The 25007-nt window shown below is 41.9% G+C and overlaps 1 protein-coding gene across 13 annotated transcripts in view; it reads left to right on the forward strand.

Annotated features, from left to right (window-relative positions):
- LOC118510777 (ankyrin repeat domain-containing protein 29) overlaps positions 1 to 23330 on the forward strand; it is a 253927-nt gene extending 230597 nt beyond the window's left edge. For all 13 annotated transcript variants that reach the window (XM_036053055.1, XM_036053046.1, XM_036053047.1 and 10 more), the window contains 2 exons: positions 21203 to 21400; positions 21576 to 23330. In XM_036053055.1, the coding sequence (XP_035908948.1) occupies positions 21203 to 21400; positions 21576 to 21947 (570 nt within the window). In that variant the 3' untranslated portion in view covers positions 21948 to 23330. The remainder of the gene's footprint in view (positions 1 to 21202; positions 21401 to 21575) is intronic.
- Positions 23331 to 25007: the final 1677 nt, after the last annotated feature.

The following is a 25007-nucleotide window of genomic DNA, read 5'->3' on the forward strand; positions in this document are numbered from 1 at the left end:
TCTGTCATGGGGGGGAGTATGTTTACGTTTAGATGTTTTGTTTACGCTTAGACGTCACACCATACTTGACGAAAGCTAGTTTCGTCAAGTTTTTGATAAACGAAATATTTCAAGGATACAGTGAGTAAGGATGAGTGTCGCTCGCGTGGGGGGCACTCAGAAAGTTTATAAATAGGGCAGAAAACACAATTATATCTCTCTTCGAATTTGGAATCTGAACACGACGCTTGGTAAATATTGCAACACACATCGATCCGAAACTCCGCGAATTCTTCATGGTGCCGTGACCAGGATACATAGCTCGAATTTCTGGTGCTTTCGCGAGTTTGATCGACCCATCGTTCACCGTTTTCTGTGTCGTACCACATTTCGTTTGGATTTTCGTGCACCGTACAGCTGTTTTTGCCGCATCACGCATTACACTGCAGGTCACTCACTCACACGCACATACACACACACACGATTGAACAATGCCCGTACCACCCGTTGTTTTGGCGTCCCGTCGGACAATTTTGTTGGCGTCCCTTACTCGGTACGAGAAATTTTTGGATAGTTTCGTTCACGCACGGGATCAAGTACAAGTGGAGGTTCGCTTAAGAAAATTCGAAACATTATGCAAGGACCTAGAGAGTGTTCAACAAGAATTAGAGGATTCCGCTTCCACGCTGGAAGAAACAACGCAGAATGCTGCATTTCGAGAGAATTTCGAGGATAGATTGATTCGTGTCCAATCTCAACTGCAGGCAAAGCTAGCTCCTACCGCGCACCCGAGCACTGGATCGAACTCACTCAAGGGCATCAAGCTTCCCACCATCGCGCATCATACGTCACAGGGTCACGAACTGAGTCAATCGCGGCGAATAACCTTTCCGCGTCAAACTAGTTTTGGTACCACGTCACATGAAACGCCAAATTGCATTTTATGCAATTCCTCGCATTCATTGCTAAAATGCCCACGATTTGAAGGAATGGAGCCTAAGGATCGCTATCGTTTCGCGATGACCGCGCGTTTATGCACAAATTGCTTACGCGAGAATCATGCGGCTCGTGATTGTCCGGCGCACTACAAATGCCGGTATTGTAATTTGGCACACCACACAAAACTGCACTTCACACCGAATAGCCCTAGTTACACAGCTCCGCCACATCACACACACAACACCGCTAACGATCACACAGCCACCGATAACATACAACGCACATTTGCAGCAGCACTACAGCAAGCACCCGAGCAGGTATTACTCCAAACTGCTTTCGTGAATATTATTGATGATTTCGGAATTGCTCATCCTGCGCGCGCGCTGTTGGACAGCGCATCGCAGTCGAATCTTACTAGCGACCGACTCGCTAAACGGCTAAGTTTGAAGACGAGTAACGTACACGTTACCACGCTAAATTGGATTTTGTCACCACCCAACACCTGGAAAACCGTTGTGGCTAATCGTGTTGCTGAGATCCAGAACTATTCACGTCCTCGTCAGTGGAAACGCATTCCCGGCTCAACAAATCTCGCCGGCCTGGTATCTCGTGGGATGTCAGCAGTGGACATGCTGAAAAGGTCGATATGGACTTGTGGTCCCGAGTGGTTGGGGCTACCTGCTTTTGATTGGCCAATATCGAATTCATTGCTGGCGGCCGAAGCTGATATTGAAATTCGTCGGACACGCACACAACAATCGTCACAAGTTACTTCATCCGCGATCACACCTAAATTCCTGGAAGCAGCTAAACTCACATTATGCATCCTGGCGCAACAAGACGAGTTTTTATCGGAGATCCGGTTGCTGAAAAAGGGAGAAACTATAGGGCGGCGCTCACCTCTACGGCGCTTGAATCCATTCCTCGATGAGGAAGGAATAATGCGAGTGGGTGGCCGATTGAAGCTTGCACAGCTTCCCTACCAGTTCAAACACCCTATCCTACTTCCCAAGAAACATCCGTTTGCTCGTCTCATCGCATACCACTTTCATAAAAAGCTGATGGATGGCGGGGGAAGACTATTACTTTCCCAGATTCGAGAAGAATATTGGCCGCTCGACGGACGGAGATTAGTGGAAGGAGTAGTCCGTAATTGTTTTCGTTGCATACGACAGGATCCCGCCCTAGTGCAACAACAAACCGGCCAACTTCCGTATCAACGCATCACTCCGAGCCGGCCGTTTTTTGTTACTGGAGTGGATTACGCCGGCCCATTTTGTCTTAAGCCGACGTACAAGAGAGCTGCCGCTGCCAAGTGTTATTTGTTTTTGTTCGTTTTTTTTGCAACCAAGGCGGTTCACCTGGAGCTGGTCAGCGATCTCACCACTGCAGGGTTCTTGGCCGCTTTACTTGGCCGCTTTACGCTTGGCCGCGGGCTACCGTCGGATATACACTCCGACAACGTAAACAACTTGAAGGTTCGTCACACGCGCTAAAAGAATTTTTTGAGTTATTTCAGAGTGAGCAACAGCAAAACATCATCGCAACCAACTGCTCTGACATGGGGATTACCTGGCAATTACTCGTGCAACGTTTCTGGAAGCATTGGACCACTGAGTATCTGCAGGAAATGCAGAAGGACAATAAGGTTGCGGTTCGGTGCGAAATCGTTCCCGGCAGACTGGTCATCCTTGTGGACGATTCCCTCCCCATCACCCGCTGGCCACTGGCGCGCATCATTGATGTACACCCTGGAGAGGATCAGCTTACTCGTGTAGTGAAGCTGAAAACGGCAAAGGGATTAGTCACGCGTCCTGTTACGAAAATTTGCGTTTTACCTGTTGCGAAACCGTCCTGTTAGTACCGCGTGTTAGTTATTTTGTTATGACATTCTGTCATGGGGGGGAGTATGTTTACGTTTAGATGTTTTGTTTACGCTTAGACGTCACACCATACTTGACGAAAGCTAGTTTCGTCAAGTTTTTGATAAACGAAATATTTCAAGGATACAGTGAGTAAGGATGAGTGTCGCTCGCGTGGGGGGCACTCAGAAAGTTTATAAATAGGGCAGAAAACACAATTATATCTCTCTTCGAATTTGGAATCTGAACACGACGCTTGGTAAATATTGCAACACACATCGATCCGAAACTCCGCGAATTCTTCAGAGACAAATGAGAGAGAAACGAGGGAGAAACTACAGAAAAATGAGAGAGAATCGAGAGAGATCCGAGAGGGAATCGATTTAGAAATGAGAAAAAATCGAGAGAGATACGAAAGAGAAATGAAAAAATTGAGAGAGAAAGTAGAGGGAGAGAGAAAGATGAGAGAGAGAAATGAAAGAGTAGTGAGAGAGAATCGAGAGAGAAGTAAGAGAGAAATGAAAGAGAAATGAGAGATAATCGAGAGAGAAACGAAAGAGAAATGAGAAAAATCGAGAGAGAAATGAGCGAGAAGTGAGAGTGAATCGTGATAGAATTTAGAGAGAAATGAGAGAGAAATGAAAGAGAATCGTGAGAAAAATGAGAGAGAAATGAGAGAGAAAGGAGAGATAAATGAAAGAGAAATGAGAGAGAAATGAGAGAGAAAAGAGAGAGAAATGACAGAGAAATGACAGAGAAATGAGAGAGAATAGGGTGAGAAATGAGAGATAAATAAGCGAGAAATAAGAGAGAAACGAAAGAGAAAAAAGAGAGAGAAATGAGAGGGAATCGAGAGGGAATCGAAAGAAAAATGAGAGAGAAATGAGCGAGAAATGAGAGAGAAAAGAGAAAGATATAAGAGCGAAATGAGAGAGAATGAGAAATGAAGATATAAGAGCGAAATGAGAGACAAATGAGAGAGAAACGAGGCAGAAACTAGAGAGAGAGAGAGCAATGAGAGAGAGAAATGAGAGAGAGAGAAATGAGCGAAAGACAAATGAGAGAAAAAGAGAAATGAGAGAGAGAGAGCAATAAGAGAGAGAAATGAGAGAGAGAGAAATGAGCGAGTGAGAAGTGAGAGAGAGAGCAATGAGAGAGAGAAATGAGAGAGAGAGAAATGAGAGAGAAGGAAATGAGAGAAGGAGAGAGAGAAATGAGAGAGAGAGAAATGAGAGAGAGAGAGAAATGAGAGAGAGAGAAGTGAGAGAGAGAGAAATGAGAGAGAGAGAGAAATGAGAGAGAGAGAAATGAGAGAGAGAGAGAAATGAGAGAGAGAGAAATGAGAGAGAGAGAAGTGAGAGAGAGAGAAATGAGAGAGAGAGAGAGCAATGAAAAAGAGAAATGAGAGAGAAAGAGAAATGAGAGAGAGAGCAATGAGAGAGAGAGAGCAATGAGAGAGAGAAATGAGAGAGAAAGAGAGAAATGAGAGAGAGAGAGAAATGAGAGACAGAGAGAAATGAGAGAGAGAGAGAGAAATGAGAGAGAGAGAGAGCAATGAGAGAGAGAAATGAGAGAGAGAGAGAAATGAGAGAGAGAGAAATGAGAGAGAGAGAAGTGAGAGAGAGAGAGAGAGAAATGAGAGAGAGAGAGAAATGAGAGAGAGAGAGAAATAAGAGAGAGAGAGAGAGAGAAATGAGAGAGAGAGAGAGAGAAATGAGAGAGAGAGAGAGAAATGAGAGAGAGCGAGAGCAATGAGAGAGAGAAATGAGAGAGAGAGAAATGAGAGAGAGAGAGAAATGAGAGAGAGAGAGAAATGAGAGAGAGAGAGAAATGAGAGAGAGAAATGAGAGAGAGAGAGAAGTGAGAGAGAGAAAGAGAGAAATGAGAGAGAGAGAGAAATGAGAGAGAGAGAGAGAGCAATGAGAGAGAGAAATGAGAGAGAGAGAGAGAAATGAGAGAGAGAGAGCAATGAGAGAGAGAAATGAGAGAGAAAGAGAGAAATGAGAGAGAGAGAGAGAAATGAGAGAGAGAGAGAAATGAGAGACAGAGAGAAATGAGAGAGAGAGAATTGAGAGAGAGAGAGAAATGAGAGCGAGAGAAATAAGAGAGAGAGAGAGAGAAATGAGAGAGAGAGAGAGAAATGAGAGAGAGAGAGAAATGAGAGAGAGAGAGAAATGAGAGAGAGAGAGAGAGAGAAATAAGAGAGAGAGAGAGAAATAAGAGAGAGAGAGAGAGAAATGAGAGAGAGAGAAAAATGAGAGAGAGAGAGAGAGAGAGAGAGAGAGAGAGAGAGAAATGAGAGAGAGAGAGAAATGAGAGAGAGAGAAATGAGAGAGAGAGAGAGAGAGAGAGAAATGAGAGAGAGAGAAAAATGAGAGAGAGAGAAATGAGAGAGAGAGAAATGGGAGAGAGAGCAATGAGAGAGAGAAATGAGAGAGAAAGAGAGAAATGAGAGAGAGAGAAATGAGAGAGAGAGAAATGAGAGAGAGAGAAATGAGAGAGAGAGAAATGAGAGAGAGAGAAATGAGAGAGAGAGAAATGAGAGAGAGAGAAATGAGAGAGAGAGAAATGAGAGAGAGAGAGCAATGAGAGAGAGAAATGAGAGAGAGAGAAATGCTCTCTCTCTCTCTCTCATTTCTCTCTCTCTCATTTCTCTCTCTCTCTCATTTCTCTCTCTCTCATTTCTCTCTCTCATTTCTCTCTCTCTCATTTCTCTCTCTCTCATTTCTCTCTCTCTCATTTCTCTCTCTCTCAATGAGCAATGAGAGAGAGAAATGAGAGAGAGAGAGAGAAATGAGAGAGAGAGAGAGAGATGAGAGAGAGAGAGAGAAATGAGAGAGAGAGAGAGAGAAATGAGAGAGAGAGAGAGAGAGAGAGAGAAATGAGAGTGAGAGAGAGAGAGAAATGAGAGTGAGAGAGAGAGAGAAATGAGAGTGAGAGAGAGAGAGAAATGAGCGAGAGAGAAATGAGAGAGAAATGAGAGAAGTGAGAGAGAGAGAAATGAGAGAGAGAGAAATGAGAGAGAGAGAAGTGAGAGAGAGAGAAGTGAGAGAGAGAGAAATGAGAGAGAGAAATGAGAGAGAGAGAAATAAGAGAGAGAGAGAAATGAGAGAGAGAGAGAGAAATAAGAGAGAGAGTAATGAGAGAGAGAAATGAGAGAGAAAGAGAGCAATGAGAGAGAGAGAAATGAGAGACAGAGAGCAATGAGAGAGAGAAATGAGAGAGAGAGAAATGAGAGAGAGAGAAATGAGAGAGAAAGGAGAGATAAATGAAAGAGAAATGAGAGAGAAATGAGAGAGAAAAGAGAGAGAAATGACAGAGAAATGAGAGAGAATAGGGAGAGAAATGAGAGATAAATAAGCGAAAAATAAGAGAGAAACGAAAGAGAAAAGAGAGAGAGAACTGAGAGGGAATCGAGAGGGAATCGAAAGAAAAATGAGAGAGAAATGAGCGAGAAATGAGAGAGAAAAGAGAAAGATATAAGAGCGAAATGAGAGAGAATGAGAAATGAAGATATAAGAGCGAAATGAGAGACAAATGAGAGAGAAACGAGGCAGAAACTACAGAAAAATGAGAGAGAATCGAGAGAGATCCGAGAGGAAATTGATTCAGAAATGAGAAAGAATCGACAGAAATTCGAGAGAGAAACGAAAGAAGAATTAGAAAAATCGAGAGAGAAATGAGAGAGAAATGAGAAAGAAATGAGAAAGAAATGAGAGAGAAATGAAAGCGAAATGAGAGAGATAAATGAGAGAGAAATGAGAAAGAGATAAATGAGAGAGAGAGAAATGAGAAAGAGAGAAATGAGAGCGAGAGAGCAATGAGAGAGAGAAATGAGAGAGAAAGAGAAATGAGAGACAGAGAAATGAGAGAGAGAGAGCAATGAGAGAGAGAAATGAGAGAGAGAGAGAGAAATGAGAGAGAGAGAGAAATGAGAGAGAGAGAAGAGAGAGAGAGAGAAATGAGAGAGAGAGAAATGAGAGAGAGAGAAGAGAGAGAGAGAGAGAAGTGAGAGAGAGAAATGAGAGAGAGAGAAGTGAGAGAGAGAGAGCAATGAGAGAGAGAAATGAGAGAGAGAGAAATAAGAGAGAGAGAGAAATGAGAGAGAGAAATGAGAGAGAGAGAAATGAGAGAGAGAGAGAGAAATGAGAGAGAGAAATGAGAGAGAGAGAAATGAGAGAGAGAGAAGTGAGAGAGAGAGAAATGAGAGAGAGAGAGAGCTATGAGAAAGAGAAATGAGAGAGAGAGAGAAATGAGAGAGAGAGAGAAATGAGAGAGAGAGAGAAATGAGAGAGAGAGAGAAATGAGAGAGAGAGAGAAATGAGAGAGAGAGAGAAATGAGAGAGAGAGAGAAATGAGAGAGAGAGAAATGAGAGAGAGAGAAGTGAGAGAGAGAGAGAGAGAGAAATGAGAGAGAGAGAGAGAGAGAGAAATGAGAGAGAGAGAGAGAAATGAGAGAGAGAGAAATGAGAGAGAGAGAAATGAGAGAGAGAGAGAGAAATGAGAGAGAGAGAAGTGAGAGAGAGAGAGAGAGAGCAATGAGAGAGAGAAATGAGAGAGAAATGAGAAAGAGAGAAATGAGAGAGAGAGAAAAGAGAGAGAATTAGGAGACAAAAGAGAGAGAAAAGAGAGAGAGAGAGAAATGAGAGAGAGAGAAGTGAGAGAGAGAGAAAAGAGAGAGAATTAGGAGAGAGAGAGAGAAATGAGAGAGAGATATGAGAGAGAAATGAGAGAGAGATAGAAATGAGAGAGAAAGAAATGAGAGAGATATATGAGAAAGAAATGAGAGAGAGAGAGAAATGAGAGAGAAAGAAATGAGAGAGAGAGAAAAGAGAGAGAATTAGGAGAGAGAGAGAAATGAGAGAGAAAGAAATGAGAGAGAGAGAAGTTTTGCTTTGATTTTCGGCAGTCCAATTGGCTCCGCGCTGGTCGATGCACCTTTTTAAATCGTTGATATGTTCAAAATTTTAAATTTTTGTACCTGGTTTGTGGTATAGATAGAATTGCAAAAGAGAGAGAAAGATAGAGAGTGAGAGCGAGAGAGAGAGAGAGAGTCAATGAAGAAATGAGCGAGAACCGAGAGAGAAAAAAGATGGAAATGAGAGAGAATCTAGTAAGATATGAGAAAGAAATGTGGCATAGCGGCAAGAAAAAAGAAAAAGAATCGAAAAATAATCGAGAGAGAAATGAAAAAAGTCCAGAGAGAAATAAGAGAGAAAAAAACGAAAATGAATTCGAAATGAGAGACAAATGAGAGAGAAACGAGGGAGAAACTACAGAAAAATGAGAGAGAATCGAGAGAGATCCGAGAGGGAATCGATTTAGAAATGAGAAAGAATCGAGAGAGAATCGAGAGAGATACGAAAGAGAAATGAAAAAATTGAGAGAGAAAGTAGAGGGAGAGAGAAAGATGAGAGAGAGAAATGAAAGAGAAGTGAGAGAGAATCGAGAGAGAAGTATAAGAGAAATGAAAGAGAAATGAGAGATAATCGAGAGAGAAACGAAAGAGAAATGAGAAAAATCGAGAGAGAAATGAGCGAGAAGTGAGAGCGAATCGTGATAAAATTTATAAGGAAATGAGAGAGAAAAGAGAGAGAAATGACAGAGAAATGAGAGAGAATAGGGAGAGAAATGAGAGATAAATAAGCGAAAAATAAGAGAGAAACGAAAGAGAAAAGAGAGAGAGAAATGAGAGGGAATCGAGAGGGAATCGAAAGAAAAATGAGAGAGAAATGAGCGAGAAATGAGAGAGAAAAGAGAAAGATATAAGAGCGAAATGAGAGAGAATGAGAAATGAAGATATAAGAGCGAAATGAGAGACAAATGAGAGAGAAACGAGGCAGAAACTACAGAAAAATGAGAGAGAATCGAGAGAGATCCGAGAGGAAATTGATTAAGAAATGAGAAAGAATCGACAGAGATTCGAGAGAGAAACGAAAGAAGAATGAGAAAAATCGAGAGAGAAATGAGAGAGAAATGAGAAAGAAATGAGAAAGAAATGAGAGAGAAATGAAAGCGAAATGAGAGAGATAAATGAGAGATAAATAAAAGCGTAATGAGAGAGATAAATGAGAGAGAAATGAGAAAGAGATAAATGAGAGAGAGAGAAATGAGAAAGAGAGAATGAGAGCGAGAGAGCAATGAGAGAGAGAAATGAGAGAGAGAGAAATGAGAGAGAGAGAGCAATGAGCGAGAGAGAAATGAGAGAGAGAGAAGAGAGATAGAGAGAGAGAAATGAGAGAGAGAGAGAGAAATGCTCTCTCTATAAATTTCACACTGCCCCTAACGGCAAAACGAGCATTTTATTGAACAAAAAAAAGTTACGAGTTGGTTCGTTTTGCTTTGATTTTCGGCAGTCCAATTGGCTCCGCGCTGGTCGATGCACCTTTTCAAATCGTTGATATGTTCAAAATATTAAATTTTTGTACCTGGTTTGTGGTATAGATAGAATTGCAAAAGAGAGAGAAAGATAGAGAGTGAGAGCGAGAGAGAGAGAGAGTCAATGACGAAATGAGCGAGAACCGAGAGAGAAAAAAATGGAAATGAGAGAGAATCTAGTAAGATATGAGAAAGAAATGTGGCATAGCGGCAAGAAAAAAGAAAAAGAATCGAAAAATAATCGAGAGAGAAATGAAAAAAAAGTCCAGAGAAAAATAAGAGAGAAAAAAAGGAAAATGAATTCGAAATGAGAGACAAATGAGAGAGAAACGAGGGAGAAACTACAGAAAAATGAGAGAGAATCGAGAGAGATCCGAGAGGGAATCGATTTAGAAATGAGAAAAAATCGAGAGAGATACGAAAGAGAAATGAAAAAATTGAGAGAGAAAGTAGAGGGAGAGAGAAAGATGAGAGAGAGAAATGAAAGAGTAGTGAGAGAGAATCGAGAGAGAAGTAAGAGAGAAATGAAAGAGAAATGAGAGATAATCGAGAGAGAAACGAAAGAGAAATGAGAAAAATCGAGAGAGAAATGAGCGAGAAGTGAGAGTGAATCGTGATAGAATTTAGAGAGAAATGAGAGAGAAATGAAAGTGAATCGTGAGAAAAATGAGAGAGAAATGAGAGAGAAAGGAGAGATAAATGAAAGAGAAATGAGAGAGAAATGAGAGAGAAAAGAGAGAGAAATGACAGAGAAATGACAGAGAAATGAGAGAGAATAGGGTGAGAAATGAGAGATAAATAAGCGAGAAATAAGAGAGAAACGAAAGAGAAAAGAGAGAGAGAAATGAGAGGGAATCGAGAGGGAATCGAAAGAAAAATGAGAGAGAAATGAGCGAGAAATGAGAGAGAAAAGAGAAAGATATAAGAGCGAAATGAGAGAGAATGAGAAATGAAGATATAAGAGCGAAATGAGAGACAAATGAGAGAGAAACGAGGCAGAAACTAGAGAGAGAGAGAGCAATGAGAGAGAGAAATGAGAGAGAGAGAAATGAGCGAAAGACAAATGAGACAAAAAGAGAAATGAGAGAGAGAGAGCAATAAGAGAGAGAAATGAGAGAGAGAGAAATGAGCGAGTGAGAAGTGAGAGAGAGAGCAATGAGAGAGAGAAATGAGAGAGAGAGAAATGAGAGAGAAGGAAATGAGAGAAGGAGAGACAGAAATGAGAGAGAGAGAAATGAGAGAGAGAGAGAAATGAGAGAGAGAGAAGTGAGAGAGAGAGAAATGAGAGAGAGCGAGAAATGAGAGAGAGAGAAATGAGAGAGAGAGAGAAATGAGAGCGAGAGAAATGAGAGAGAGAGAAGTGAGAGAGAGAGAAATGAGAGAGAGAGAGAGAGAAATGAGCGAGAGAGAAATGAGAGAGAGAAATGAGAGAGAGAGAAATAAGATAGAGAGAGCAATGAGAGAGAGAAGTGAGAGAGAGAGAAATGAGAGAGAGAGAAATGAGAGAGAGAGAAGTGAGAGCGAAAGAAATGAGAGAGAGAAATGAGAGAGAGAGAAATGAGAGAGAGAGAGAAATAAGAGAGAGAGAGAGAGAGAAATGAGAGAGAGAGAGAGAAATGAGAGAGAGAGAGAGCAATGAGAGAGAGAAATGAGAGAGAGAGAGAAATGAGAGAGAGAGAAGTGAGAGAGAGAGAGAGAAATGAGAGAGAGAGAGAAATGAGAGAGAGAGAGAAATGAGAGAGAGAGAAATGAATGAGAGAGAAATGAGAGAGAGAGAGAAGTGAGAGAGAGAAAGAGAGAAATGAGAGAGAGAGAGAGAAATGAGAGAGAGAGAGAGAGCAATGAGAGAGAGAAATGAGAGAGAGAGAGAGAAATGAGAGAGAGAGAGCAATGAGAGAGAGAAATGAGAGAGAAAGAGAGAAATGAGAGAGAGAGAGAGCAATGAGAGAGAGAAATGAGAGAGAAAGAGAGAAATGAGAGAGAGAGAGAAATGAGAGACAGAGAGAAATGAGAGAGAGAGAATTGAGAGAGAGAGAAATGAGAAAGAGAGAAATGAGAGAGAGAGAAGTGAGAGAGATAGAAATGAGAGAGAGAAATGAGAGCGAGAGAAATGAGAGAGAGAGAGAAATAAGCGAGAGAGAGAGAGAAATGAGAGAGAGAGAGAGAAATGAGAGAGAGAGAAATGAGAGAGAGAGAGAAATGAGAGAGAGAGAGAAATGAGAGAGAGAGAGAAATAAGAGAGCGAGAGAGAGAAATGAGAGAGAGAGAGAAATGAGAGAGAGAGAAATGAGAGAGAGAGAAATGAGAGAGAGAGAAATGAGAGAGAGAGAAATGAGAGAGAGAAATGAGAGAGAGAGAAATGAGAGAGAGAGAAATGAGAGAGAGAGAAATGAGAGAGAGAGAAATGAGAGAGAGAGAAATGAGAGAGAGAGAAATGAGAGAGAGAAATGAGAGAGAGAGAAATGAGAGAGAGAAATGAGAGAGAGAGAAATGAGAGAGAGAGAGAAATGAGAGAGAGAGAAATGAGAGAGAGAGAAATGCTCTCTCTCTCTCTCTCATTTCTCTCTCTCTCATTTCTCTCTCTCTCTCATTTCTCTCTCTCTCATTTCTCTCTCTCATTTCTCTCTCTCTCATTTCTCTCTCTCTCATTTCTCTCTCTCTCATTTCTCTCTCTCTCATTTCTCTCTCTCTCATTTCTCTCTCTCTCATTTCTCTCTCTCTCATTTCTCTCTCTCATTTCTCTCTCTCTCATTTCTCTCTCTCTCATTTCTCTCTCTCTCATTTCTCTCTCTCTCATTTCTCTCTCTCTCTCATTTCTCTCTCTCGCTCTCTTATTTCTCTCTCTCTCTCATTTCTCTCTCTCTCTCATTTCTCTCTCTCTCTCATTTCTCTCTCTCTCATTTCTCTCTCTCTCTCTCATTTCTCTCTCTCTCTCGCTTATTTCTCTCTCTCTCTCATTTCTCTCGCTCTCATTTCTCTCTCTCATTTCTATCTCTCTCACTTCTCTCTCTCTCATTTCTCTCTTTCTCATTTCTCTCTCTCTCAATTCTCTCTCTCTCATTTCTCTCTGTCTCTCATTTCTCTCTCTCTCTCATTTCTCTCTTTCTCTCTCATTTCTCTCTCTCATTGCTCTCTCTCTCTCTCATTTCTCTCTTTCTCTCTCATTTCTCTCTCTCATTGCTCTCTCTCTCTCATTTCTCTCTCTCTCTCTCATTTCTCTCTCTCATTGCTCTCTCTCTCTCTCTCATTTCTCTCTCTCTCTCTCATTTCTCTCTTTCTCTCTCTCACTTCTCTCTCTCTCTCATTTCTCTCTCATTCATTTCTCTCTCTCTCATTTCTCTCTCTCTCTCATTTCTCTCTCTCTCTCATTTCTCTCTCTCTCTCTCACTTCTCTCTCTCTCATTTCTCTCTCTCTCTCATTTCTCTCTCTCATTGCTCTCTCTCTCTCTCATTTCTCTCTCTCTCTCTCATTTCTCTCTCTCTCTCTCTCTTATTTCTCTCTCTCTCTCATTTCTCTCTCTCTCATTTCTCTCTCTCATTTCTTTCGCTCTCACTTCTCTCTCTCTCATTTCTCTCTCTCTCATTTCTCTCTCTCTCACTTCTCTCTCTCATTGCTCTCTCTATCTTATTTCTCTCTCTCTCATTTCTCTCTCTCATTTCTCTCTCGCTCATTTCTCTCTCTCTCTCTCTCATTTCTCTCTCTCTCACTTCTCTCTCTCTCATTTCTCTCGCTCTCATTTCTCTCTCTCTCTCATTTCTCTCTCTCTCATTTCTCGCTCTCTCTCATTTCTCTCTCTCTCACTTCTCTCTCTCTCATTTCTCTCTCTCTCTCATTTCTCTCTCTCTCATTTCTGTCTCTCCTTCTCTCATTTCCTTCTCTCTCATTTCTCTCTCTCTCATTTCTCTCTCTCATTGCTCTCTCTCTCACTTCTCACTCGCTCATTTCTCTCTCTCTCATTTCTCTCTCTTATTGCTCTCTCTCTCTCATTTCTCTTTTTGTCTCATTTGTCTTTCGCTCATTTCTCTCTCTCTCATTTCTCTCTCTCATTGCTCTCTCTCTCTCTAGTTTCTGCCTCGTTTCTCTCTCATTTGTCTCTCATTTCGCTCTTATATCTTCATTTCTCATTCTCTCTCATTTCGCTCTTATATCTTTCTCTTTTCTCTCTCATTTCTCGCTCATTTCTCTCTCATTTTTCTTTCGATTCCCTCTCGATTCCCTCTCATTTCTCTCTCTCTTTTCTCTTTCGTTTCTCTCTTATTTCTCGCTTATTTATCTCTCATTTCTCACCCTATTCTCTCTCATTTCTCTGTCATTTCTCTGTCATTTCTCTCTCTTTTCTCTCTCATTTCTCTCTCATTTCTCTTTCATTTATCTCTCCTTTCTCTCTCATTTCTCTCTCATTTTTCTCACGATTCACTTTCATTTCTCTCTCATTTCTCTCTAAATTCTATCACGATTCACTCTCACTTCTCGCTCATTTCTCTCTCGATTTTTCTCATTTCTCTTTCGTTTCTCTCTCGATTATCTCTCATTTCTCTTTCATTTCTCTCTTACTTCTCTCTCGATTCTCTCTCACTACTCTTTCATTTCTCTCTCTCATCTTTCTCTCTCCCTCTACTTTCTCTCTCAATTTTTTCATTTCTCTTTCGTATCTCTCTCGATTTTTTCTCATTTCTAAATCGATTCCCTCTCGGATCTCTCTCGATTCTCTCTCATTTTTCTGTAGTTTCTCCCTCGTTTCTCTCTCATTTGTCTCTCATTTCGAATTCATTTTCCTTTTTTTCTCTCTTATTTTTCTCTGGACTTTTTTTTCATTTCTCTCTCGATTATTTTTCGATTCTTTTTCTTTTTTCTTGCCGCTATGCCACATTTCTTTCTCATATCTTACTAGATTCTCTCTCATTTCCATTTTTTTCTCTCTCGGTTCTCGCTCATTTCGTCATTGACTCTCTCTCTCTCTCGCTCTCACTCTCTATCTTTCTCTCTCTTTTGCAATTCTATCTATACCACAAACCAGGTACAAAAATTTAATATTTTGAACATATCAACGATTTGAAAAGGTGCATCGACCAGCGCGGAGCCAATTGGACTGCCGAAAATCAAAGCAAAACGAACCAACTCGTAACTTTTTTTTGTTCAATAAAATGCTCGTTTTGCCGTTAGGGGCAGTGTGAAATTTATAGAGAGAGCATTTCTCTCTCTCTCTCTCATTTCTCTCTCTCTATCTCTCTTCTCTCTCTCTCATTTCTCTCTCGCTCATTGCTCTCTCTCTCTCATTTCTCTCTCTCTCATTTCTCTCTCTCATTGCTCTCTCGCTCTCATTCTCTCTTTCTCATTTCTCTCTCTCTCATTTATCTCTTTCTCATTTCTCTCTCATTTATCTCTCTCATTACGCTTTTATTTATCTCTCATTTATCTCTCTCATTTCGCTTTCATTTCTCTCTCATTTCTTTCTCATTTCTTTCTCATTTCTCTCTCATTTCTCTCTCGATTTTTCTCATTCTTCTTTCGTTTCTCTCTCGAATCTCTGTCGATTCTTTCTCATTTCTTAATCAATTTCCTCTCGGATCTCTCTCGATTCTCTCTCATTTTTCTGTAGTTTCTGCCTCGTTTCTCTCTCATTTGTCTCTCATTTCGCTCTTATATCTTCATTTCTCATTCTCTCTCATTTCGCTCTTATATCTTTCTCTTTTCTCTCTCATTTCTCGCTCATTTCTCTCTCATTTTTCTTTCGATTCCCTCTCGATTCCCTCTCATTTCTCTCTCTCTTTTCTCTTTCGTTTCTCTCTTATTTTTCGCTTATTTATCTCTCATTTCTCTCCCTATTCTCTCTCATTTCTCTGTCATTTCTCTCTCTTTTCTCTCTCATTTCCTTATAAATTTTATCACGATTCGCTCTCACTTCTCGCTCATTTCTCTCTCGATTTTTCTCATTTCTCTTTCGTTTCTCTCTCGATTATCTCTCATTTCTCTTTCATTTCTCTTATACTTCTCTCTCGATTCTCTCTCACTTCTCTTTCATTTCTCTCTCTCATCTTTCTCTCTCCCTCTACTTTCTCTCTCAATTTTTTCATTTCTCTTTCGTATCTCTCTCGATTCTCTCTCGATTCTTTCTCATTTCTAAATCGATTCCCTCTCGGATCTCTCTCGATTCTCTCTCATTTTTCTGTAGTTTCTCCCTCGTTTCTCTCTCATTTGTCTCTCATTTCGAATTCATTTTCGTTTTTTTCTCTCTTATTTCTCTCTGGACTTTTTTCATTTCTCTCTCGATTATTTTTCGATTCTTTTTCTTTTTTCTTGCCGCTATGCCACATTTCTTTCTCATATCTTACTAGATTCTCTCTCATTTCCATCTTTTTTCTCTCTCGGTTCTCGCTCATTTCTTCATTGACTCTCTCTCTCTCTCTCGCTCTCACTCTCTATCTTTCTCTCTCTTTTGCAATTCTATCTATACCACAAACCAGGTACAAAAATTTAAAATTTTGAACATATCAACGATTTAAAAAGGTGCATCGACCAGCGCGGAGCCAATTGGACTGCCGAAAATCAAAGCAAAACTTCTCTCTCTCTCATTTCTTTCTCTCTCATTTCTCTCTCTCTCCTAATTCTCTCTCTTTTCTCTCTCTCTCATTTCTTTCTCTCTCATTTCTCTCTCTCTCTCATTTCTTTCTCATATATCTCTCTCATTTCTTTCTCTCTCATTTCTATCTCTCTCTCATTTCTCTCTCATATCTCTCTCTCATTTCTCTCTCTCTCTCCTAATTCTCTCTCTTTTCTCTCTCTCTCACTTCTCTCTCTCTCATTTCTCTCTCTCTCTCTTTTCTCTCTCTTTTGTCTCCTAATTCTCTCTCTTTTCTCTCTCTCTCATTTCTCTCTTTCTCATTTCTCTCTCATTTCTCTCTCTCATTGCTCTCTCTCTCTCTCTCTCACTTCTCTCTCTCTCATTTCTCTCTCTCTCTCTCATTTCTCTCTCTCTCATTTCTCTCTCTCTCATTTCTCTCTCTCTCTCTCATTTCTCTCTCTCTCTCTCTCTCTCATTTCTCTCTCTCTCTCTCTCTCACTTCTCTCTCTCTCATTTCTCTCTCTCTCATTTCTCTCTCTCTCTCATTTCTCTCTCTCTCTCATTTCTCTCTCTCTCTCATTTCTCTCTCTCTCTCATTTCTCTCTCTCTCTCATTTCTCTCTCTCTCTCATTTCTCTCTCTCTCTCATTTCTCTTTCTCATAGCTCTCTCTCTCTCTCATTTCTCTCTCTCTCACTTCTCTCTCTCTCATTTCTCTCTCTCTCATTTCTCTCTCTCTCATTTCTCTCTCTCTCTCTCATTTCTCTCTCTCTCATTTCTCTCTCTCATTTCTCTCTCTCTCTTATTTCTCTCTCTCTCATTTCTCTCTCTCATTGCTCTCTCTCTCTCACTTCTCTCTCTCTCATTTCTCTCTCTCACTTCTCTCTCTCTCTCTCTTCTCTCTCTCTCATTTCTCTCTCTCTCATTTCTCTCTCTCTCTCTTCTCTCTCTCTCATTTCTCTCTCTCTCTCATTTCTCTCTCTCTCTCTCATTTCTCTCTCTCATTGCTCTCTCTCTCTCATTTCTCTGTCTCTCATTTCTCTTTCTCTCTCATTTCTCTCTCTCATTGCTCTCTCGCTCTCATTTCTCTCTTTCTCATTTCTCTCTCTCTCATTTATCTCTTTCTCATTTCTCTCTCATTTATCTCTCTCATTTCGCTTTCATTTCTCTCTCATTTCTTTCTCATTTCTTTCTCATTTCTCTCTCATTTCTCTCTCGATTTTTCTAATTCTTCTTTCGTTTCTCTCTCGAATTTCTGTCGATTCTTTCTCATTTCTGAATCAATTTCCTCTCGGATCTCTCTCGATTCTCTCTCATTTTTCTGTAGTTTCTGCCTCGTTTCTCTCTCATTTGTCTCTCATTTCGCTCTTATATCTTCATTTCTCATTCTCTCTCATTTCGCTCTTATATCTTTCTCTTTTCTCTCTCATTTCTCGCTCATTTCTCTCTCATTTTTCTTTCGATTCCCTCTCGATTCCCTCTCAGTTCTCTCTCTCTTTTCTCTTTCGTTTCTCTCTTATTTTTCGCTTATTTATCTCTCATTTCTCTCCCTATTCTCTCTCATTTCTCTGTCATTTCTCTCTCTTTTCTCTCTCATTTCTCTCTCATTTCTCTTTCATTTATCTCTCCTTTCTCTCTCATTTCTCTCTCTCTCATTTCTCTCTCTCTCATTTCTCTCTCTCTCATTTCTCTCTCTCTCATTTCTCTCTCTCTCTCATTTATCTCTCTCTCATTTCTCTCTCTCTCATTTCTCTCTCTCTCATTTCTCTCTCTCTCATTTTTCTCTCTCTCTCATTTCTCTCTCTCTCTCTCTCTCATTTCTCTCTCTTTCATTTCTCTCTCTCTCTCTCATTTCTCTCTCTCTCATTTCTCTCTCTCATTGCTCTCTGTCTCTCATTTCTCTCTCTCTCATTGCTCTCTTTCTCTCTCATTTCTCTCTCTCATTACTCTCTCTCTTATTTCTCTCTCTCTCTCTCATTTCTCTCTCTCTCTTATTTCTCTCTCTCTCATTTCTCTCTCTCATTTCTCTCTCTCTCACTTCTCTCTCTCTCACTTCTCTCTCTCTCATTTCTCTCTCTCTCATTTCTCTCTCTCTCACTTCTCTCATTTCTCTCTCATTTCTCTCTCGCTCATTTCTCTCTCTCTCTCACTCTCATTTCTCTCTCTCTCTCACTCTCATTTCTCTCTCTCTCTCACTCTCATTTCTCTCTCTCTCTCTCTCTCTCTCTCATTTCTCTCTCTCTCTCTCTCATTTCTCTCTCTCTCTCTCATCTCTCTCTCTCTCTCTCATTTCTCTCTCTCTCTCTCATTTCTCTCTCTCATTGCTCTCTCTCTCATTTCTCTCTTTCATTGCTCTCTCTCTCTCTCATTTCTCACTCTCTCACTACTCTCTCTCTCATTTCTCTCTCTCTCTCTTTCATTTCTCTCTCTCTCACTTCTCTCTCTCTCATTTCTCTCTCTCTCTCATTTCTCTCGCTCTCATTTCTCTCTCTCTCATTTCTCTCTCTCCTTCTCTCATTTCTCTCTCCCTCATTTCTCTCTCTCTCATTTCTCGCTCTCATTGCTCTCTCTCACTTCTCACTCGCTCATTTCTCTCTCTCTCATTTCTCTCTCTTATTGCTCTCTCTCTCTCATTTCTCTCTCTCATTGCTCTCTCTCTCTCATTTCTCTCTCTCTCATTTCTCTCTCTCATTGCTCTCTCTCTCATTTCTCTCCCTCTCATTTCTCTCTCTCTCATTTATCTCTTTCTCTTTTCTCTCTCATTTATCTCTCTCATTTCGCTTTCATTTCTCTCTCATTTCTCTCTCATTTATCTCTCTCATTTCGCTTTCATTTCTCTCTCATTTCTTTCTCATTTCTTTCTCATTTCTCTCTCATTTCTCTCTCATTTCTCTCTCGATTTTTCTCATTCTTCTTTCGTTTCTCCCTCGAATCTCTGTCGATTCTTTCTCATTTCTAAATCGATTCCCTCTCGGATCTCTCTCGATTCTCTCTCATTTTTCTGTAGTTTCTCCCTCGTCTCTCTCTCATTTGTCTCTCATTTCGAATTCATTTTCGTTTTTTTCTCTCTTATTTCTCTCTGGACTCTTTTTCATTTCTCTCTCGATTATTTTTCGATTCTTTTTCTTTTTTCTTGCCGCTATGCCACATTTCTTTCTCATATCTTACTAGATTCTCTCTCATTTCCATCTTTTTTCTCTCTCGGTTCTCGCTCATTTCGTCATTGACTCTCTCTCTCTCTCTCGCTCTCACTCTCTATCTTTCTCTCTCTTTTGCAATTCTATCTATACCACAAACCAGGTACAAAAATTTAATATTTTGAACATATCAACGATTTGAAAAGGTGCATCGACTAGCGCGGAGCCAATTGGACTGCCGAAAATCAAAGCAAAACGAACCAACTCGTAACTTTTTTTTGTTCAATAAAATGCTCGTTTTGCCGTTAGGGGCAGTGTGAAATTTATAGAAAAAAATGTATAGACAGGACTGATCAAATATCCGGATTCCATTAAATAGACTACGAAAAGCTGCATTCATCAAGCGTTTCATCACAAATATTTGTCTATAAAATAATCCATTACAACAAACCAAACACACATCCCACTTAGAAACCGTTCCAACCATTCCACAAGGATTACAACCATCGCAAATGTTCCACTCCTGTATGGTGTGTTGAAGTTTATGATGCTTAAAATTAGTACTTACTTAAAAGCACTTTTTCCTACACGCTCGATTCGAACGCCTATGCCTTTGCCTAGGTTTTTGATCAGCTCCATCATACGCTCAATTTATCCGCCCGTCCATAAATGTCCATCATTCCTGCCGGCGTGCCAGTGCGCGACCGAGGCCAAAGTAGTAAACACGATAAGTGACCTTTTTATTGCTTACCCTTTAACCCGCAATATGCTATATTTGCCGCCGTATGCAGATGTTTACGAAGAATCAGGCGGCTGCACATTCTCTCGCTAGCAGCCATAAAAAAAAGTTGTGCAGCGCCGCGCGCACATATCATCGGAACGACTTTTCCTGGACCAGAGGCACCAGTTTCTAACGGTTGCATAACTCCTGTGCCCGATTTTATTCGATCGCGGCCAAGGGTTGCTCGAACGAGAGATGTAACTTGGATGACGAGGAAGATACTCAATGTTGTTCGGATGGTTTTTTTCCCATGTGCCACCATTTCGGGGCTTTAAATTCCTGACCTGCAAACCTCCTGGCAGCAGAAGTAGGTCGATCCGGGTTGGCGTGTGCGACGATGCTAATGTTGAAAAATTGGCACGATTGCTCGCTTCCTTCCGAGAAGGTGTGTAGGGTTTAGCAAGCAACCACCACATTCTGGGAGCAGGATTCACCGGGTGGGACTCTTCAGATGGATTTGCATCACAGACAAAAAAAACGCGGAGCTCCAGAAACCATCAAACGATGGTCCCCAACACGAATGCAATGCCTTCACGGATTTGTCCCGTAGAAATTTTAGCTACCTCGTCGACCCATCTTGCGTTCTCGCTCCCTGGGTTCCTTCGAGTATGGGCAAAAATCATAAAGAATTATGAAAAGATTTAAGTTAAAAGGAAGGTAAAGGCGTCAGGTTTTTTTTGCTCTCCACGCTCACATTGCTTCCCAACTCACCAGGTCCCGCGTATTGGGGCGCCCGCGGGATTAATTTGCTTGCGGTCGACGATGAGCTCGGGTGGCCTGCTAGCTTGAGAGAGAGAAGTAGTTCACGCCCGGTACAATTCGACCTCCGCAGGCCAGTGTGCTTTGTGGTTTGGGACGGATTGTAGCTGTTGGCGTTTTTAAGGCGTTTGGGTTTGTTGAAGCCCGACTGGCGAACCGCATCTTCGCTACTTCCTCATCGTCAGCTGTCTGAGGGATGTCGTTTTCGTTGTTGCGTTGTTGGTCGGTTTGGGGTGCCGGTAATTTATAGAAGTCTTCAACGGGCAAGGGATTTAGGTCAGGTCCGTAACTGTAAATTGGTTGATTTACTACCCAACACACTCCCCCAGCTGGTGGTTCTTAGCCTGGGCATTTTTTTTTTTTTGCTATGTCTGCGTCTGTGCAATTTCCGCTAGAATGTTGCAGGTCACACCCGAGGTCCCGGCCCTGAAGCATTTCGCGTTCATAAATAACCACAAAAATCCGTCTCCAGCACTGTGTGTGTGTGTGCTCATGCAGGCCGCTTAATGAGATTGCTTTCAGCTTCAGGTAACTTCTCGTATGGGGTGGTATTATTCTATCAGAAGGGCGAACTCATTTTAGTTCAGAGTACCGTGGGAGCAAACATTTTTCTGAAGCGTGATGATGGACCTAATACCTCTTCAAAGGCCCTCCCAAGAAGCTCCAGACGAAGATAAGGAGAAGAGTCTTTATGACACCCTAAAAAGTGATCTCTCAATACATTGTGCCATTTTTTAGCAGCATGCGGAGCCGTTACTCTTCTCCAGTTCATGATCACTTACTGGTTTCTTTTTTTTTCCTCGCAGGATCGAGCTACACCATTGTTCATAGCGGCACAGAATGGGCACAGTTTGGTGTTGAAGCTGTTGCTAGCGGCCGGTGCGAACCCAGATGCACCGAGGAATGATGGCGCTACACCGCTGTGGATCGCGGCACAGATGGGACACGATCATGTCGTCAAGATATTGCTGCATAATGGAGCGGTGGTCGATGCGGTGCGATGTGTAAGTAGAAGGACTTAGTAATTATCTAATCTTGACTCCAAGTACTTATCAGAGCCATGAACTAGGTCCTCCTCATAACTTTAAGAATTTGCCAGAGATCAATTTTGTACTGATGGAGTCCTCAAATGTCTGATGTCCAATGATCTGACCCTCCCAATATCCCTCTTCTCCCCAGGACGGAGCAACTGCCCTCTTCAAGGCGGCCCACAAAGGACACAGTGCCGTCGTGCACGAACTGCTCAAATTTCGACCCAATCTTGGCACGCTGGCCAACGGTGAAACAGCCCTCCACGCCGCAGTCATGTTCGGACATCTGCCGATCGTGAAGCAACTGGTAGCAGCCGGTTCCGACTGTACCGTCCCCAACCAGGACGGGTATACACCGCTCCAGATTGCTCGACAGCAAAAGTTCGCCTCCGTTCATCAGTATCTGAAGGAACGCGAGCAAACGCAGCATGCTGGAGCAGGAACTCCAAAGCGTACGGTTTCATCGAACCAAAGCAAACCATCCAAAGGATCACCGGCATCCGTAGCTATTACCGGCTAAAGCTACTCAATCCGCTTGCCGCTAAAAACTCCAGATTCCTTCCAGTTTGTTTTGTTATTTAATCTTTTAATCGAACAATCTTAATCATTATTTAGTAAGACCCGTAGTCGATAGGATCGTTCCAATGTGTGGTTGTGTCTTCTCAAAAGGCTCTAAAATAGCATCGATGTGCTCAAAATTAATACGTAACAAAAATTGAAGTCTTATAGAAATCAAGTTAAAGGATCATGCCCCAGCTCGATCACTTCTTCAGGAACAACGCACAAAGTTCGGTTTTGACCGATAACGCTTTGCAACAATTCTATTTCGAGCGCCCAAACTCCTCCATGAACAATCCATCACAATCACTTGCGGTTTCTAGGATGTTCCGCGTTATTGCCACCGCTCTATGAATCTAAGCTGAAGAGACTAAATATTTTCTGACCCCAAAACGGATGCGATCGGCAAGCCAAAGTTAGATAGCTATAAAGATAGACAGGCGGCTACCTATAGGGCCGGGCCCAGGATCAAAAGAACGGCGCACACTCACACACAGGACCAGTGCGGAAGTAAGTGCACTCTGTTATTGACACATCCACCCTTTACCGTACCGCAATCCACCCTCCGCGCTCCAAACTTCGGACATACTTGTACTGCCGGGTAGGACGACCGCAAAAGTCGCGAAACCTTTCCCCTGATGGTGACGGTGGTTCCCTGGTTTCGGTGGACCGCCCGCCGTGAGTGAGATTGAAATCGAACATCAGGAACGGAACAACCACTTCAATGAAAATGTCCGGCGTACCCGGGTTCGCGAAAGATGACACGGGCTTTGGGCGCACAACACAAGGCACACAAAAAAAAACGCCAACCCAGTTATTGCCCAGGTTCCAATGCCCATCATCATCATCATCATCGTCGTGGCTCGTGTCCGACCACCAACGGTGCTGGGAAAATGGAAAACTTCCACAACCACACGTGAGTGTGGGATACCATCCCCATCACTCGTCGTTGTCGTTCGCGCCCAACGGGTACGGATATTGCGCATTGCAGACAGTACTGGTAGCAGGATACCGGCGCATTCTTCACCTGACTGCGTTACCCACCCATTGATTTGTGCTCTGAACGCGCCAACCAGGACAACAGTTTTGTGTGGCTAGCAGCCGTAAGGTTAAAGCGCGTAATGAAAGTGTTAATGACTGGACTGAAGGAAAGGCGCACAGGCGATTTCCTTCCTGGTTTGGGACGCGCTACGATATTGCTGTCCTCGCTAAGCCTTTTCTTCGTGCAACAATACCGAGACAATGGTGTGTGACCGAATGGATCTTTTTATTAGTGCAGTGATGCTGCTAGAAACTTGTTGCGTCCTGGACACTCGTTTCGAGAATAAACGTTCACGCATCCGAAGAAGCGTTCCGTGGCGTGTTCAGAAGATCGTTCCGCGTGATATATCACAAGCTCGGCAAGGAAATCGTCGTGGGAAAAAAGGTGAGTTAAGCTGTTTCTTGAGGAATAATTATCCAAATTAATTGTGATGTATATTTTGGCTTCTTTTTAAACAGCGTTAACGAGAAAATGATGCTCGAAAGCATGTAAGGTACTTGATCCGTTTTTTTGTACACTAACCTGAACGGTGGAAGTAAGTGTCTTGTGATGTGTCCTCTTTTTCATTATTCTAAAAGTCTAATATTTGTCATTACTCTTCAAGAACATCTATTCACTTCTACGGGTTAAGACTAAGGGGCTTTGGATTTATCGGCAAACGTCGATAAAAAAATCTTCAGAGTTTCTTTAAAAAGAACATCCTGCAAAATTTAAAAATCGTCGGGAAGGCCTCAAAAAATTCTCGAAAATGCTTTGTACTTTGATTACTATAAGTAATCCTTACTGATTTCTAAGCGATTGTCTACTGCTCACATAAAAAAGACTTAGACTGAGGATTGCTCATTCAGCTACTTCAATCTTGTCCAAGAACTCCCGGAGGTTAAGTTCTGGAGCTTCCTTTGCAATAATTCGAATGGTCAATCCTCCAGAAGGGAGCAGTTTTGATTATAACCCTGAGCAGCTCAAGTCGACGGTCAACAAGTATCTCACGCTGCACAACTTTCTTCACTTAAAGTAAAAGCGTATTTTCTTCATTGCAATTGCTTCAAATCAATTGAAAGCGAAGACGTACTTCTCATACGCCTTTCTCTCTTCTTGGGTCAATATAATTGATGATGGATGTATTAAATGGCTGTCACCTGACAAGGTCACATGAAAAATCGTTAAAATCAAACCGCTTTTTATTGCAACAGTCACCACTCTTTAAGCTCTACTTCAATTTCAATTGCGCTTTGGAAAGGGATGGAACTTGAATGACCATTAGCAAACACAAAGAGGAAGAACAATTATGTCACCAACACCCCGGACGGTCATGATTTATAGCCCGAGGAACTATAGAAGCTTTTGGAGACGCTGTCATCACCGTTGACGGTTCTATTACGGATGGATTTACAAGTCTTCTCCTGTTCTGTGAGAACCCAGGTACGCTGATCACACGATCACACCAACCGATCGATCATCGAATGTGTGATTGCGCGTTTGCGAACATACCACAAACAGGTCACATCATAAAAAACCCCCAGCAAGTTGTTGGGATGCAGTTCAACTTCTCCTTCATATAAATCGTCTGCACGTTGACCTGTGCTTGCCCGAAATGCAATCAACCATCAACAATGTTAAGCCCGGTAATGCCGAATGGATTTGGATGCGGTTGTTTTTCGTACCTTTGTGTGAACCGACGACAGGATCAAAAGGATCGTGGTAGAAGTGACGGCGGATGTTGCCCTGCGACGGGACGGAACTCATATTTCACCTCCACTGACAGGGTTCTTTCGCTTGTCTGCTTGCCTCGCTACTCGCTCGCTCGGGAACCACCGGAGTACCTGTGGTACGGTTGTCAATATCCGTTTTGCACCTTCCGACCATGCTCAAAGAACCGCTGCCCGGCTTCTTCAAAATCTTACACCGGAGTGTGAAAACGTTGTGTGTGCGCGCCACACGCACAAAGAAGAAAGCAACGCGAAAAAGCGACCGGGCAAG

The sequence above is a fragment of the Anopheles stephensi genome, chromosome 3 (genome assembly GCF_013141755.1).
Source record: "Anopheles stephensi strain Indian chromosome 3, UCI_ANSTEP_V1.0, whole genome shotgun sequence".
NCBI classification, from domain to species: Eukaryota; Metazoa; Arthropoda; class Insecta; order Diptera; family Culicidae; genus Anopheles; species Anopheles stephensi.